A 15,643-nucleotide genomic window follows, 5' to 3' on the forward strand; every position below is an offset into this window, starting at 1 on the left:
ATGAACCAAGGTATATCTTGTTACTCTATAGCATATGCCAAATTTCATAGAAGGTTGTGAATTCCTTGCAAAGTTAGGGAACAAATAATTCAGCCAAGGAGTCATGTTGACCACAGACCCTCCCAGGCCCACCCACCCCTTCTCACTGTATTACTGAGATCCTTTTAAGGCCCTTGCTGACTGATTAACAATTAGGGTGAGCTAGAGAGACGATGAACTCACCTGGAAGGACGTGCCACAGTCCAGCTCGTCCTAACTGATCAGTGTGATGCGTCATCTTTGGCTCTTTTTTTTTTTTTTAAGATTTTATTTATTTATTTGACAGAGACAGCCAGCGAGAGAGGGAACACAAGCAGGGGGAGTGGGAGAGGAAGAAGCAGGCTCCCAGCGGAGGAGCCTGATGTGGGGCTCGATCCCAGAACGTCCGGATCACGCCCTGAGCCGAAGGCAGACGCTTAACGACTGCGCCACCCAGGCGCCGCTGGCTCTTTTTTGACAGATGCAACTTTGATATCTGATAGAGATGGAAACTGAAAGAACCTTAAGGACAGGGCTCGTCTTGTTTTACAGTACTAGCCCTAACAAGTTTATAGTGTCCTGTGCTGTAATTTACTGGAAGAAGTGAGCTGCCATTGCTTTTTGCTAATTGTCTAAACTCCTGACCCTTAAGAGGGATTTGAAATACCCTGTAAATTAAAATGCCTTGAAATGAAAAGCAAATACCTGGATGTGATTTAACTATGCCTACATTCATTCATAGTAACTCAATGATCAGATTCAAGGTAAGCATTATCTTCAGCCTCTACAAAAGCAGAGTAGGTTGGGTTAAGTTTTTGTAACAGGCTCACTGAATTTGGAAGTTTCGGGTTTTTTTTAAATAAGATTAAACTTTTCCCAATTCATGCAGCTGGATTTCCCCTCCTCCTAGTCATTGCATAAATTGCCTTTCTAAATAGAATCATCCTTTGGCTTATAGGGGTCATTTTAGTATACATTTATATTTGCCTGGTTTTTAAAATTACATTATAAATATACAAGCTATAGGTGTAATTTTCAACCAGGCAGTTTGAGCATAAGAGTGCTTGCAGAAGGCTCACTATGTGAGAAAGCCCACCCAGAGTGGCTATACCTCAGTCTTCCAGCAACTTAACACCTGAATCAGGGAGACCTTGCGAGTAGGAGAGGGGCAGGGTCTCAGCACTTGTGCCACAGTATAAGGACTTCTGAACAAGGAAATAGCTCTGCTTTGATGTTTCAAAACGTTTTATAAATGGTTTATTTGATGGTGAAGGAATGTGTTCCTTCATTTGAATAACATCCTAGGAGGAAATTAACTTCTGTTAATTTGTTTCTGAGAAGAGAGTAATACATAGTCAAGATAGGAAAGGTAGAAAGTATAGCAAGAATGGAGACAAGAGAAAACATCATTCAGAGATGAGGATTTTGGTGTGTTCATTTTATAAAGTTGAAATTGCACTTTTTAAAAAGACTTATTTATTTTAGAGAGTGGGGGGTGGGGAAGGGCAGAGGGAGAGGGAGAGAGAATCTCAAGCAGACTCCTCACTGAGCATGAAGCCCGATGTGGGCCTCAGTCTCATGACCCTGAGATCATGACCTGAGCCTAAATCAGGAGTTGGACGCTTAACTGACTGAGCCACCCAGACACCCCTCTCATGGTGGTTTTGATATGCATTTTCCTAATGACTAATAACATTGGACATATTTTTTATGTGCTTATTGGCCATCTTGGAGAAATGTCTGTTGAAGTCCTTTTCCCATTATTTAATTAGGTGGTTTGTCTTTTTTTTTTTTTTTTTTTTTTTTTTTTTTGTAACACGGGGCTTGAACTCACGACCCTGAGATTAGGACCTGAGCTGAGATCCAGAGTTGGACACTTAACTGACTGAGCCACCCAGGCATCCCTGGGTTATTTGTCTTTTTTATTGTTGAGTTGTGGGAATGTTTTTAAAAACTATTTTCTAGATATATTCTGTCATTTATCAGGTACACAATTGCTAAATATTTTCTGTCATTCTGTGGGTTGTCTTTTCACTTTTTTTTATAGTGTCTTTTGATATGCAAAAGTTTTCCATTTTGATGAAATCATACTTTTCTGGTGTGTTTTTTTTTTTCTTTTGTTATTTGAGTTTTGGTGTCATCCCCAAGTTCACAAGCATTTACCTATGCTATATTCTAAGAGTTTTATAGTTTTTGACCCTTATATTTTAGATCTTTGATCCATATTGAGTTTATTTTTATATATGATGTGTAAATACAGTTTTATAGCTTACTTTTCTTCATATGTCCTATCTTAAGTGGTTTCTCAATCATTATACTTGAGATGGTCCAGAATTTCCCTAACTACCCTTTTCTTGTTGGATCCTTAAATAATTGTCATTTTTTCACTACTATAAACAAGGCCACAGTGAACACATTTTTGTTCACATTGGAGATTGTTTTCTTATGATACAAGTATGTTGAATTATAGGGCCAAAAGGTATGAGTTTTTTCAAATTTAAGAAAGCCTCTGTTTTAAACTGTTTTCTGTATCCTTGTCTCTCATGAATGCACCTGCTTAGTCCCCCAGCACTGAGTCTTGATGTTAGTGATGGTTTGTAAGGATTCAGAAGAAATAGTTACTATTTGTTTTCATGCAATTCGTGGTGCTAACATACCGATGCCTAATGTAAGGGGGTAACTCTGCCAGATTAAAAAAAAAAAAAAAAAAGGCAAAGCAATCTGAAACTTTTTTTAGAGTAATACATGCTTCCTCCTAGGTATACGCTCAAGAGAATTGACAATTCTCCCATGTTCATATGAACACTTGTCCATGAATGTTCATAGCAGCACTATTCACAATAGCCAAAAAGTAGAAACAACCCAGATGGCTTTTAATGGGCAGATGGTTAAGGAAAATGTGGTATATCCATGCACTGGAATATTATTCAGCCAAAAAAAAGGACTGAAATACTGACACATAACACAGGATGAACCTCGAAAACACTATATAAAGTGAAAGAAGCCAGACACAAAAAGCCACATTTTCTATGAAATGTCCAGAATAGGCAAATTCATAGAGACGGTAAATGGATTAAGAGTTGCCACAGATTAGGGGAAGGGGAGGATTGGAAGTGATAGCTAATGGATATGGGGCTTCCTTTGGGGTAAAAAGGTTTGAGGATTAGATGGTGGTGATGGTGGTACAACCTTGTGAACGTACTGAAAATCACTCCGTTGTAAATCACCTAACATGGTGAATTTGATGTTAATTATATATCACAATTTTAAAATATTAAGGGTTTTAGGAAATACTGTATTTAGTTATAAATCATCTTCACTCTTCAGATAATTTGTCTACCAGAAAAAGGAGAGAGAGAGGGAGGGAAATACATGCTTGTTAAAGCTCAAACAGAATAAAATATTTTAAAAGAATCTCTTCCTTTTCTTAATTACTCTAAATCCCTTTCCCCAGAGATTGTCCACTGTTTAATAGTTCGGGGTATATTTTTGAGACTGTGCTACAAGCATACACACGCATACACACACACACACACACACACACACACGGGTTTTTTGTTTTGTTTATAGAAAATAGAAAGTATTGTCCACGTGTCTGAAGAGGATTTTATTGAGTGTTTCTCATCCAATCAGGATTTATTCCCAAACGTTTTTTAAGCTCTCGGTTTGCGCAGAGCCTTCAGAAAGGATGAAAAATTGAATCAGACAGGTGCCTATGGTCTAGTGGAGAAAGAAGCCTATACATAAGGGTCACAATATAAGATATGAGCGTGGTGGTACCAAGAGAGGTCCCAGTAATATTAAACCCGGTGTGCAGGGCCCTGTGTTTGCAGTCGTATCAGTTCAAGCCTCCAGGCCATCTCTTTCAGAACAAATCAGGAATTGGGCTGGAATAAAGTATTTATGGAATGAGAAATGCAGAAATTGTGGAATTTTCATCTTATAACTGAAAGCTTTCTCCCCCAGGGAAAGGAAACGGATTAGTCTTAAATTTCAGAGTTCCTTCTCTGATAATTTGAAGTGTCGAGCGAGGGCCCCAGAAAAGGATTTGTGCAGGCAGACCCGGATGCAGATACACTACTGACTAAAGCCAGGGTCTCTCTTCCCAGCAGTCAGCTAGACAGCTTGGCCATCCTGTGCGCCTCATTGTTTTGGAGGTGTTGGGAATCCCATGTGGTTTAATTAGTAGGAATTAACTGGCTATATGAAGAATTTTTCTTCGCTGTATGGACTTGAAATCAACTGTCATCATAGCAAAAAGAAGGAATGCTTTTAAAATTGGAAAGTCGTTCATTTCTTGGCAATTTTTTTGTTTTATTTAGCGGCCCCAGAGCTCATGGAATATGTCATTTGAGTTATTTAAAATCTAAACCCAAACTTGTAATTCTTTATGGTCTGCGACAGCTGCAGAGCAGAAATGAGAAGTGTGGTCTGCTTGGCTCTGACACCAGGGCTCTTGCAATAGAAGGCTGAGTTGTGCGGGGGATTGCTCACTGCAAAGACTTATTCTTTCATCACAGCAAATTATTCTGAGCAGTAACGTCGCCCTCCAACAGCAGGAGTCTGTGTCCGCCCCTTAGCGTTTTCTCATGTAATATTTACTGGTAGGGCATCAGTACGTGCAGTACTTGGAGAGCCTCATTGGAGGCTAGGGAAGAAGGCAGAAGCTCAGGGAGCCTGTGCGTTTGTAATTTGATGGACCCATTGTTTTCATTTCCTGGAGATCTCCCAGAGAGGCACAATAGCAGGTGCAGGATCTTATTTGTGATTGAAAGTTCTTTTTTACAAAACTTCTTAGCCGTGTGCTCCCACTTCTTTCCCATCTGAGAGTTGCTCCGCTGGGAGAGGCACTGCCACGGTTCTGCGCCCTTAAATATGAATGAGAGCTCCCACTTACTGAGCTTTGCCTGCTTGCCAGACATCGTGTTGAGCTGCTTTATGTCCGTATCTTGTGCTTTACGTGCGTGGTCTCATTTGATCCTCACCCAGCTCTGTGTGGTGGACGTTTGTGTCCCTTCACGTTGCAGGGGAAGAGCTGAGGCTTGGAGAAGCTAAGCAGCATATCCAAGTGAATGAGCCTGGACTCAAACCCAGACTTGTCACTCGTTAATGGTGACACCAGCCATGTAGCCGCTCAGGCCAAAATGTAAATGGTCCCTGATGCCTTCCTTTCCTTCACCCTCACATTCGTTTTCTCCACCAGTCCTCTTGGGTTTGTCTCCTAAATATGTCCCCAAATCGGGCCACCTGTTTCTGTCCCCACAACAGTAGCTTAGTTCAGTCCTGTACTGTCTTTGCCTGGAACACAGCAGCGGCCTCTTCGTCTGGTCTTCTTCCATTACAATCCATCCTCCCTCCCCACAGCAGTGGAATGATATTTTAAAAAATCTAAATTAGAGGGGCGCCTGGGTGGCTCAGTCATTAAGCATCTGCCTTTGGCCCAGGGCCTGATCCTGGGGTCCTGGGATCAAGCCCCACATTGGGCTCCCTACTCCGCTGGGAGCCTGCTTCTACCTCTCCCACTCCCCCTGCTTCTGTTCCATCTCTTGCTGTCTCTCTCTGTCAAATAAATAAAATCTTTAAAAAGAAAAATCTGAATTAGATCACATCACTTCCTTATTTAACCCCCCCCCAGTGACTACCCAGTTCCTGTGAGAAGAAAATCTCACCTTTACCGTGGCCCACAAAGGCTCTGCGAGCAGGCTCCGGCTGCCTCTCTTGCTTCACGCCCCCTGTCGTCCTCTCTGTCTCTCAGACTCACCAAGCTCATCCCAGCCTTTGCACCAGGTCCCCTGCTGAGAATGCTCTTTCCAGATCTTTGCCTCACTAGCGCCTTCTCCTCATTCTGGTCTCTGCTCATCACCTCCTTGAAGAGGCCCTCCTTGTCCAATGACCTTGTATAAAGAAGCATTTAGAAATATTGTTTTCAAAGATATATTGCTTTCTAAAAATAGCCTAATTTTTTTTTAAGATTTTATTTATTTGACAGAGAGAGAGAGAGATCACAAGCAGGGGGAATGGCAGGCAGAGAGAGAAGGAGAAGCAGGTGCCCCGCAGAGCATGGAGTCTGACATGGGGCTCAATCCCAGGACCCTGAGATTATGACCTAAGCCGAAGGCAGCTGCTTAACCGACTGAGCCACTCAGGCACCCCCAAAACAGCCTAATTCTAAAAATAAACTATTTTGCTTTAAGTCTATAGGGATTTTTTTTCCCGTATCAGGCAAAGCAAGCCAAAGTTTGGAGTGTATGAATTTTAAGTATTTGCTTGGTTGTTAGACCATCTTGTTTCTCAGCAGGATACCATAAAAATCACTGTCCTACTAATGACTGCCTTGACCTAATGCACTGATCACAAGGCTTTTCTTATACACTGGGTCTTTATCTGGCAACATAACAGCATCCAAGTGTTCGGGCCGAAAATTAAATAGTTTACATGAGTGTAAGCAGAATGGTCTTAAAGCCTAAACCAGACACCGATATGGTTTGTGTTTTTTGTACTTAAGTTTTTCATATTTTTCTGGATTGTTTCTGTTAATTTGTTTTGCTCTTTTTCTTTTTCTTGGTATATCTTCAGCTGATGTCCTGGCACTTGACAAAGTCATTCACACTATATAGTCCATGTGCTGTCCCTCTTGGCTTAGGGGTTAGTTCAAGTTACTCTGCTGATATATGCAAAAGTGTCACAAGTACATTTAGAAACACCCTCTCCACCTGGCTTCTTGTCTCTAAAGAGCCATTCCTTGACCCTTCCCCTCATCCCCAGCATCAGCCAATCCCTTTTCTCCTCATCCACTTAGTTTTCTTTTAGCTCCCTGGTATAAACAACATCTTGGAGCCAGATTTGTAAAAAAAAAATTCCAAAGAGCTGCCTCGATTCTGTTGTTGCACTGAAATTAACATCACCGGTGTCCCTTATACGTGTCACGTGCTCCTTTTTGCCTTTTGTGCCTTTTTTTTTTTTCCCTCTGCACCTTTTATCACATCCGATCCATCTGGTGGTCCTAACCACAACCTCGTGCAACAGATGAGGATGCTGTGGCCGAGAGAAGTTAGGCAATTGGCCAGTGCTGCAGAGTTGGAGCTAGGACCCACACCTCTTGCCTCCAGCTTTCCCACTCCAGCCCGTGGTCCCACTCAGTGCCATGTTTTAAAACAGTGGTCATAATCAGGTCCTGAGAACTAACCTTTCCCAAGGAGATTTTGTTATACTTGTTGTAATGAGACTTATTTGGGAAGAGACTTCTGTCTGTAATCTAGAACACATAAGATTAGCTTTATAGTTCTTGAATTCCAACCCATCCAGCATTTTGATTCATTCATATTTAGGGAGCACCTGGGAAATGCCAGGCGCCGAGATGTAGGAGGGGGAACAAGACAGACATGGTCCCCTGCCGTCACGGAATCTAGTGGGCACAAGACAAATAAATGGACAGTTTCAATATTTTAATAAATATCTGGGTAGGTGGACATACTGGGTAAGATGGAAACATGTAGTAGGGACATCTGTCCCAATCTTAAGAGACAGGGAAGGCTTCCCAGAAAAAGGGACTTCTAATTTGAGGGCTGAAGGATGAATGAGAGTTTTAACCAGGTTGGGATTGGGGTGGGGTGGGCAGTAGGTTTCAGGAAGATGGGAAATAGTATGAAGGCTGGTAGGTAAGAATGTGGTCCGTGTTGTCTCAGTTCTTGCTCATTAGATCAGATTTTATGATTTAGGGGTTAGAGAGACTTGGAAAAAGCAGATGAATGGGGAAAGGTATTGAGAATATGCTCAGAAAATACCTATCTCCCATGTCTTCCTAACAGAAAAAACTCGAGTGTCCGCCCCCATCCACCAATCCCTTCCTGGAAGATGAGCCAGCACCAGAGATGGAGGAACTGGCAATGGAGAAAGGAGATTTAGATCAGGTAAGTCCAGGTTGCCTTTCCATATGCCTCCTACCTAACGTTTGCTTCTGAAAATGGGTCTGCCCCCTCTACATGTGGCCCTTTGGCCATTAACCACATTCAGGGATTGTAACTCTGGTGGGCTTTATAGAAAGCCCTTATCTGGAGGTGCATTTTGAAACGGAGTGAAAGAACAGCCTTTCCTGCCCGCCTCTGTCCCCAAAGAGCTTCCCCGCTGGAACGAGCAACCCGCACAAGCTTAATCGGTCCGTGGTGCGGCGGCAGAATGCCTGCCCACCTCATTCATCATCTCCTGCACCTGCCAGCCTAGCTCTCGATTAGGTTCTCATTTGGCCGGTGACGACAGGAGAGAGGCTCGAGGATCCCCAGGAGAGTTCTCAGCACCATCAGCTAGGAGAGGCCTCCAGTCAGTGCAGGCTGAGCACTCGAGGTCTGGCAGGCATCGGGGAGGCCTGGAAACATCAAGGTGACCAAAGGCATATTTGGAGAGTTACTTTTCAGAGCTCACTAGCACTTTCATTTCCTTCGGATTTTCTGTCCAACTCTAAATTTCCTCTCCCTTCATCCTATAGAATGGTGTTTTTGTTTCACTGCCATTTTATGACAGAGCGGTTAGAGCAATAAATCAGGCCTTTTCCTGTCTGGATTAGTGATCCTTCTTTTTAATTTTCTACACTTGGCTGCTCGAGGGTTATTTTATAGCGTTGTTTTGCTCCAGACACCACCAAAAGGGAGGCCTGGGAACCCCATAGCCACGCACTTGCCACTAACCTGCATTCCTGGCATGGTGAGGGTAGGTGTACAGTCATGGCAGGAGCCAAGAGAACAGCATTCCAGGAGCAATTCTGAAGTGATGCAGTAAAACGTGTCTGGTCCACTGATTAAATAATTGTAATAACATGGATACCTCACATTTTTATGGGCTTCATAGTTTCAAAGTCTTTTACGTGCTTTATTTCATTTCGTCTTCCCAATGCCTGCCTCTCATTTTGTAGGATTTTATATGAGCTGCAGTGTGTGCAGCTCAGAGAGGTTAAGCCATTTGCCCAGGGTTACAGAGTTTGGGCATGGATGAGCTAGGACTGGAAGCAAGATCTGGAAGTCAGAGACTAGAATTCCCTCCATGAAGCTTTTACTACACCGTGCTGTCTCGGTGAAAAGTGGAGGTCCCAGAAATGAATGCCATGAATACAGGTGAATGAATAAAACTGGAAGGATGCCTGATGGCTATTTTCCAGAGATCTGTGAGATTAGCTATAATTGATTTAAAGCCATCATATCAGCTAGTGTGAGAGATAACAAAAGATTTCTTCTAACTAAAGAAATGCATTTGTCACATTTGGGGAGGAAGCACTGGGATAGGAAGAAGTCTGGATTTAGAGTTCGTTCTTCTGGTGTGTCCTCCACCCACATTCCATCACCTGCACCCTTTGAGCTTGCTTTGTAGTGCTTTGGTGTGTAGTGCCGTTTTCAGGGCCCTGTGTCTTCCCAGTGCCGGTGGCTGTCATTGTCCTTGTGCTGCCATGAAAAGTTATCCCTTCAGCTGTCATCCCTGGATATCATTAAACTGAATTATGATAGAGGCCCCCATTACTACAAAATCTGTTTACTAGATGAAATATGATTTGTCTTTCTCATGGACCTTTTTGCTCATCCTGGAAGGTAGAGGTTATTGTTGTAAGGACCGAGACTGCTCATTCTAAGGACACAGAGCACAGATAAGGCGGTAAAGCAGAGGCAGAGTCTGGTCCGCCATTAACTGACCACATGGTAGGTTTTTACTCTCTCTCGGCTTGACTAGTGCTTTCATCTTTAGAGAGAGCCGTGGTTTTCAAACTATATTCCTTGGTGCCCCATCACATGTCCCTGTGGGGGGTTGGGAGGAGACCAGGGCTCTGACTCCTTCCAAACAGAGCAGTTCGGTTCTGAGTCACTTTTTTCATGGAATTCCAGGGAAAATTTCTTTCGAACCAAGGGTTTGAGATCTGTTTAAAAAGAAAGTACCAAGACCCCTGGACTAGATGACCCACCTGCAGTTTCACTGGCCGTCACTTGTTAGTGACGACACCTGTATACCATCCCCAGCCTCCTGCAGCCTCCCTAGCACTTGTCTTGCTTGTGGTCCATTAGGGGGGAGCTCCAGGATCTCCCTCTTCCCAGCCACTTACTGGCTTCTGGAGTTGGGTGTACAGAAAGCGCAGGAGCCCTGTGGGGATTAGGGAGGAAGTCCATGGGAAGCTAGGGGTGAGCTGAGCCAGAGGTGTGGGGGAGGCCCCCAGCAGTCGTCTGGGTTACCCAACCCATTGTGTCATTGCAGTAAGTAGATAGTTGGCCCTCAAGGACAGGGTCCCTCCCTGCTCACTCGTGCAGCATAGGCTGTTGAGGAAAGAGTGTGAACTTGAAAAAAGGTATTTAGTTTGAGCTACCAGTTGCCAACATACTCCCAGTGATGAAAAAAATGGCATGTGAAAGGGGACTGAGGGTGCTCGAAGAAAAAGGGAGAAGAATAAGGAGTTTCTGGTTTAAAAATGTACCCTTCTGGTGATCCAAGCAGTTAGATTTAATCTGTTTACATTGGATGGTAATAAAAGGAAGTGGGGCCAGCTGCAGAGCTCCTTACTGTGACAACAGTAACCTTCTATTATTCCCTCAAACTCCGGGAGGAAATAACTGAAACATCTGCGGCTCTTGGACAGAATTCACACACTCAGACAGGCAGCCCGAATGCTACTGCTAAATGACTTCGTGTGTTCTTTCAGCAGACACTCAACCCTTTGGGGAGCCGGACAGCTCACAGGGAGAGCCAGTGTGAACTGAAATTCCAGTACCTCTTATCTAAATAGCACGGTCATCAAGCAGCTATAGGCCGGAGACAGCCCTGTGGAAAAAAAGCAAAAAGGAAACTTTGGGCAGTCCCTCCCATTGTTCCCCTTTTGCTTCCAGCTCACACTATAAACGTTGCAAGGGACCCGGAGCTATGGTGTTGGGTCTCCCCTCGCTGCCAGGAGTGGCATTGGTGGGCAGAGGCAGGGTGGAGCAGTCACCTGCCCATAGGGCTGGGACAGCCACACTGTCTGATGATGCGGCTCCCTGAGTTTCAGGTTCGGAGTGCTCTGCAGGGCGTCATCGGACACATGGTCTGGGGAAGACTGACCGCGATGACTTTGTTGGAATAACACGGAGTTCTTTTCTTTTATCACTTAGAGTCTGTCTCTTATACATACTCTGAATGAGCTCCTCAGACTTCTCTAGACCCAGATTTTTATTGTATATCATTTTGCACATATGTAAAAGGGAATAAAAGCAAAATAAATAGGTTAAGATATTCCTAAACCCACTTCACATTCAGAGTCCAACTCTCCTGTACCACTTTTTAAAAAAAAAACTTTGTGTTTTGAAATAATTATAAATTCCTAAGTAGTTGCAGAGTGCAGAGAGGTCCTGCGTACCCATCTCCCAGCCTCCCCCGGTGGTGACAGCTACCCTAACTATGGTGCATTGTTAAAACTGTGAAATTGATTCTAAGCCCTGTTTTACTCAGGCACGAATGCCCGTGTTTTCCCACACTGCTGTCCTCTGGGCTGTCCAAAGTGTTGGTGATGTGCCGTTGCTTGAGTGCTCCATGACGGTCTCTGGGGCTATCTGCCAGGCCATTGGCACCCATCTCCCAAGCTTTTTATTGTTATTTTTATTTTTTCCTTTTTAAAAAGAAAATACCTAAATTAGAGAAGAGTTTTAAGAATATTACAAGAACTTATATATCTTGCACCTGGGTTTACCAGTTGTTAACATTTTGCTACAATTACTGTATCATTTCCTTTTCTTTGCCCCCCATTCCTCCTCTCCCTCTCTCTCCCTGTCTTCCCCTCCCTCTCTGTCTCTCTCTCTTTTAGAATAGTTTGTAAGTTAGCATATATCATGTCTTTTACCTCTAAATATTTCTGTATGTATTTCCTAACAAGAAGGTCATTCACTTAAATGACCACAGATCAAAGTCAGAAAATGTAATGTCAGTACAGGACTGTTATCTAATTTATAGAGCTTGGATTTCATAATGTAGCCTTCCTAAGGTGATAAACTAAAACATGGTCAGTAATTGGAAAATTGCACATAAATTAGTAAACAAAGCCAAATACAAAATACTTGATTTAAAACATGACAACATTCTGTATTTTATAAACTCCCAATTTATAATTACCAGAAGCTATCCTGCAGACATGTGAATACTTTTGTCACAGGAAGAAAATGTAGATAAAGAGGATAATTATCCTTACGATGACTGTATTAATAAAAAGATAATGGGTATCGTGGCTATAGTTTTCAATTCTAAAATCAGGATATCTGGCCTTACAGAAGTTAGACAAATGAAATTACATTTGTCTATTCACTTAACCTTATTGAAAAAAATGAAATAATAAATAACTGACTTGGAAAATACAGAATAATTAGGTAAGAACCACCCCTACACAGCCATCGTACTACATCACGGATCCGCTGTTTTAAACTGATGGGAGTGTGGGAGAAAGTCCCAGGGCATCTGTGAAATGAAGTGGAACTTTGGATCCAGCCAATTCAAACTCAGTGAACCCAGGCTGAGGAGTCTCTTGTGCTCTCAGCCTCAGACCTGACTTTGGTGGTGGCTTCTAGGTGATAAGGGAAAACAGCCTAATTATAATTATTTTAGGAAGGACCAGAGTTTCTAAAAATCTTGCAAAAAAAAACTAAGGTCATGGAACTCTCTGAAGTGATAAGGGAGAGAGTTACACAGGAGACTGAATGGGCTATGTCTAAAGGTGACATTTAATTTTGGGGGTTCATTTCCAGTTTTTACAGATGCTATTAACCATTACAGTGTTTTATTTTTAGAAGTTAAAGAAGAAGGGAATCATTCTGTTTGTCATTAGAGGCTTAGTTTTTCCTGTGTTAATTAAAAGATATGAACAGTTCAACAAGTATGCTGTTGGTATCAATTTATGCCCAAATTGTACAAGGGCTGGGGGTCCTTGTGCTGGCATTCGATGATAAAAAGAATTGACTTTTTTTTATAAATAGAAAGAGATATGTCGGAGGATCTTCACTTAGTTTTTTTAGATTTTTTTTTTTAAAGATTTTATTTATTTGACAGAGAGACAGCCAACGAGAGAGGGAACACAAGCAGGGGGAGTGGGAGAGGAAGAAGCAGTCTCCCAGTGGAGGAGCCCGATGGGGGGCTCGATCCCAGACCGCCGGGATCACTCCCTGAGCCAAAGGCAGACGCTTAACGACTGAGCCACTCAGGCACCCCTTTTTTTTAGATATTTTGAAAAGAAATTAGGAAGCAAATGGAGTTTTTAAATGCTTACCTACCTAGATGGCCTAATATATCAGTGGTTTTTAAGTATCAACTGGGGACCAGTGCTGGCCCTGTTTTACAATGGTCCAAGGCAAAAAATAAAGACAAAATGGCCTGCATGCCTGCCTGTCTGTGTACTATATATCTATCTGTCTGGTATAAGGTCACCAACTGTCTTTTCATAAGAAGGACTGCTCTCATGATGCTGTTTTCTCCCTATAAAGTGTTTGGGTGTAAAATACTCTTAGGGACTGGTGAGAATGGAAAGTGACAAAACAAAAAGCTAGCAATGCTATGTTGGTCTCTTACCGTTCTTTTTCTTGCATTTACTCATCAGTGCAGTTCAACAGGCCGGGAACCATCATGGCAAAGCAATGCTATAATAGAAAGAGTTTTCTAGTTCGGGAGGTAGGAAGCTTCACTGTGTGCCTTTGGGCAGGCTGCTAGAACCCTCTGAGCCTTCCTTTCTTTAGGTGTAAAATAGTAGTACTAATTCCTACACCGAGGGTTGTTGTGAAGAATAGATGAGATGTTATTTCATATTGGAGTGTTTGGTCCATAATAACAGTCACTAAGTGGAGGCTGTCAGAAATAGATCACATGAAAGCACTTTATAAATTCTAAAGCACTGTACAAATATAAGATACCGTTAGTAGCTTGGGTTTAAATTTTTAAAACAACAGTCGGATGATGAATAGCTTCCAGACTGAAAGCGCATGTGTTATCAGAGCAGCAGTAAATCTTTCCCCAGACAGGGCAAGTCCGCGATGCTGACAAAGCTGGCTCATTGTTCACAAACTGGCATGAGTCATAACGCAAGACATTATTGACTGCTTCTTATCTATGTCAGGAGTAAACTTTGAAGGGATGAATTCTTTGAAACTGCTTAAAAGCTTGCAAAGATGGCTCAAGTGTAGGTTTCTTTCTTCTTTTTTTCCCCCCTTTACAGCCAAAGAAGCCGAAAGCCCCAGACAATCCATTTCATGGCATTGTTTCCAAGTGTTTCGAGCCTCATCTCTACGTGTATATTGAGTCCCAGGACAAGTGAGTGATGAACATTTTGCTGTTTTCTACTGTGTCTCTCCCTCCTCTGGTCATGGTTGGGCCTCGCAAGGGCACAATTCCTTCCAAAGGCTGAAGGAGGGACTTAGCAGGCCTCCTGTGACCCTCCCTGGAAACCTTCTAAGGGTTTTTTTATATCGTATGAATGTTATTCATTGTATCCGTAAATCTTAGAAGCCTGAGTTTAACTCTAATAAGGTCCCAAATGAATCCCAACAACCCTTTCCCATGTGGGCATTGAGCTCTTATATAGCTAGACAGGCTTGACCATGTCAGGCACTGAAAAACGGAGAAAGATAGCTGAATCTCTAATATACATATTTTCAAGTATAATTTGTTCAGGTTTTCATTTTGAAATCATTTAGACTTCCAGAAAGTTACAAAAAATTCTCATAGATCCTTCTCCCCCCTTAGAATGCTACCATTTTATACATAATACAATTATCAAAATCAGGAGGGTAACATTATGCCATGAATGTCCACTTTCTGGCCCAAGATCCCACCATGCCTTTGGTTGTCAGGTCTCTTTGGTCTCCCTTTACCTTGAATACGTCCTCAGTCTTTTGTTTGTCTCTCATGACCTTGACACTTCACAGAGTATCGACAAGTTATTTTCTACAGTGCCCTCTGTTTCAGTTTGTCTGATGTTTGCTCTTGATTCAATCCAGATTATGCATTGTGGGCAAGTATGCCATACAGATGATGTCGTGTCCCTCTGGGTACGTCATATCAGGAGGCACATCATATGGGTGTGTCCCATCACTGGTGATGGTAACTTTGCTCACTTGCTTAAGGTGGTGCTTGCTAGCTTTCTCTGCTGTGAAGCTACCATTTTTCTCTTTGTAATTAATAAGTATCTCATGGGGGGATACTTTGGGACTAGTGAATATCCTGTTTCTCCTCACACTTTGCCCACTCATTTTGACATCCCTTGATGATTTCTGCCTGAAGCAGTTATTACTGTAGTGTTTGCCAAGTGTTGGTTTTCTGTTTCTATCATTTCTCCTCTATTCTTTAATTGGAGTTCTTCTGTAAGGAAGCACTTCCCCCTCTCCCCCGTGTGTGTGTGTGTGTGTATTTATGTCAGTATGGACTGGTGGATTCTTACTTTATTTTATGGATTATTATCCATTTAATATATGTACTTTTTACAAACTCAGGAGTTCCTGAAAATTTTCAGTCAGAGGAATATCTTCAAGTTCCAATGTCCGTTATTCATGCAAAGGAGGAAGACCCCTCCTCATCCTGAATGTCTGTCCACAGCCAGAGGAACTGTTAAGGCCCTTCCACACTGGAAGGCAGATTTTGGAAAGGTCAGGTT

General features: G+C 42.6%; 1 protein-coding gene across 5 annotated transcripts in view; it reads left to right on the forward strand.

Annotated features, from left to right (window-relative positions):
* VPS53 (VPS53 subunit of GARP complex) overlaps positions 1–15,643 on the forward strand; it is a 142,610-nt gene that overhangs the window by 62,042 nt on the left and 64,925 nt on the right. For all 5 annotated transcript variants that reach the window (XM_040641111.1, XM_008695297.2, XM_008695300.2 and 2 more), the window contains exons 12-13: positions 7,827–7,928; positions 14,210–14,304. In XM_040641111.1, coding sequence (XP_040497045.1) covers positions 7,827–7,928; positions 14,210–14,304 — 197 coding nt within the window. The remainder of the gene's footprint in view (positions 1–7,826; positions 7,929–14,209; positions 14,305–15,643) is intronic.

Source organism: Ursus maritimus, unplaced genomic scaffold, assembly GCF_017311325.1.
Source record: "Ursus maritimus isolate PB19 unplaced genomic scaffold, ASM1731132v1 scaffold_24, whole genome shotgun sequence".
Classification (NCBI taxonomy): Eukaryota; Metazoa; Chordata; class Mammalia; order Carnivora; family Ursidae; genus Ursus; species Ursus maritimus.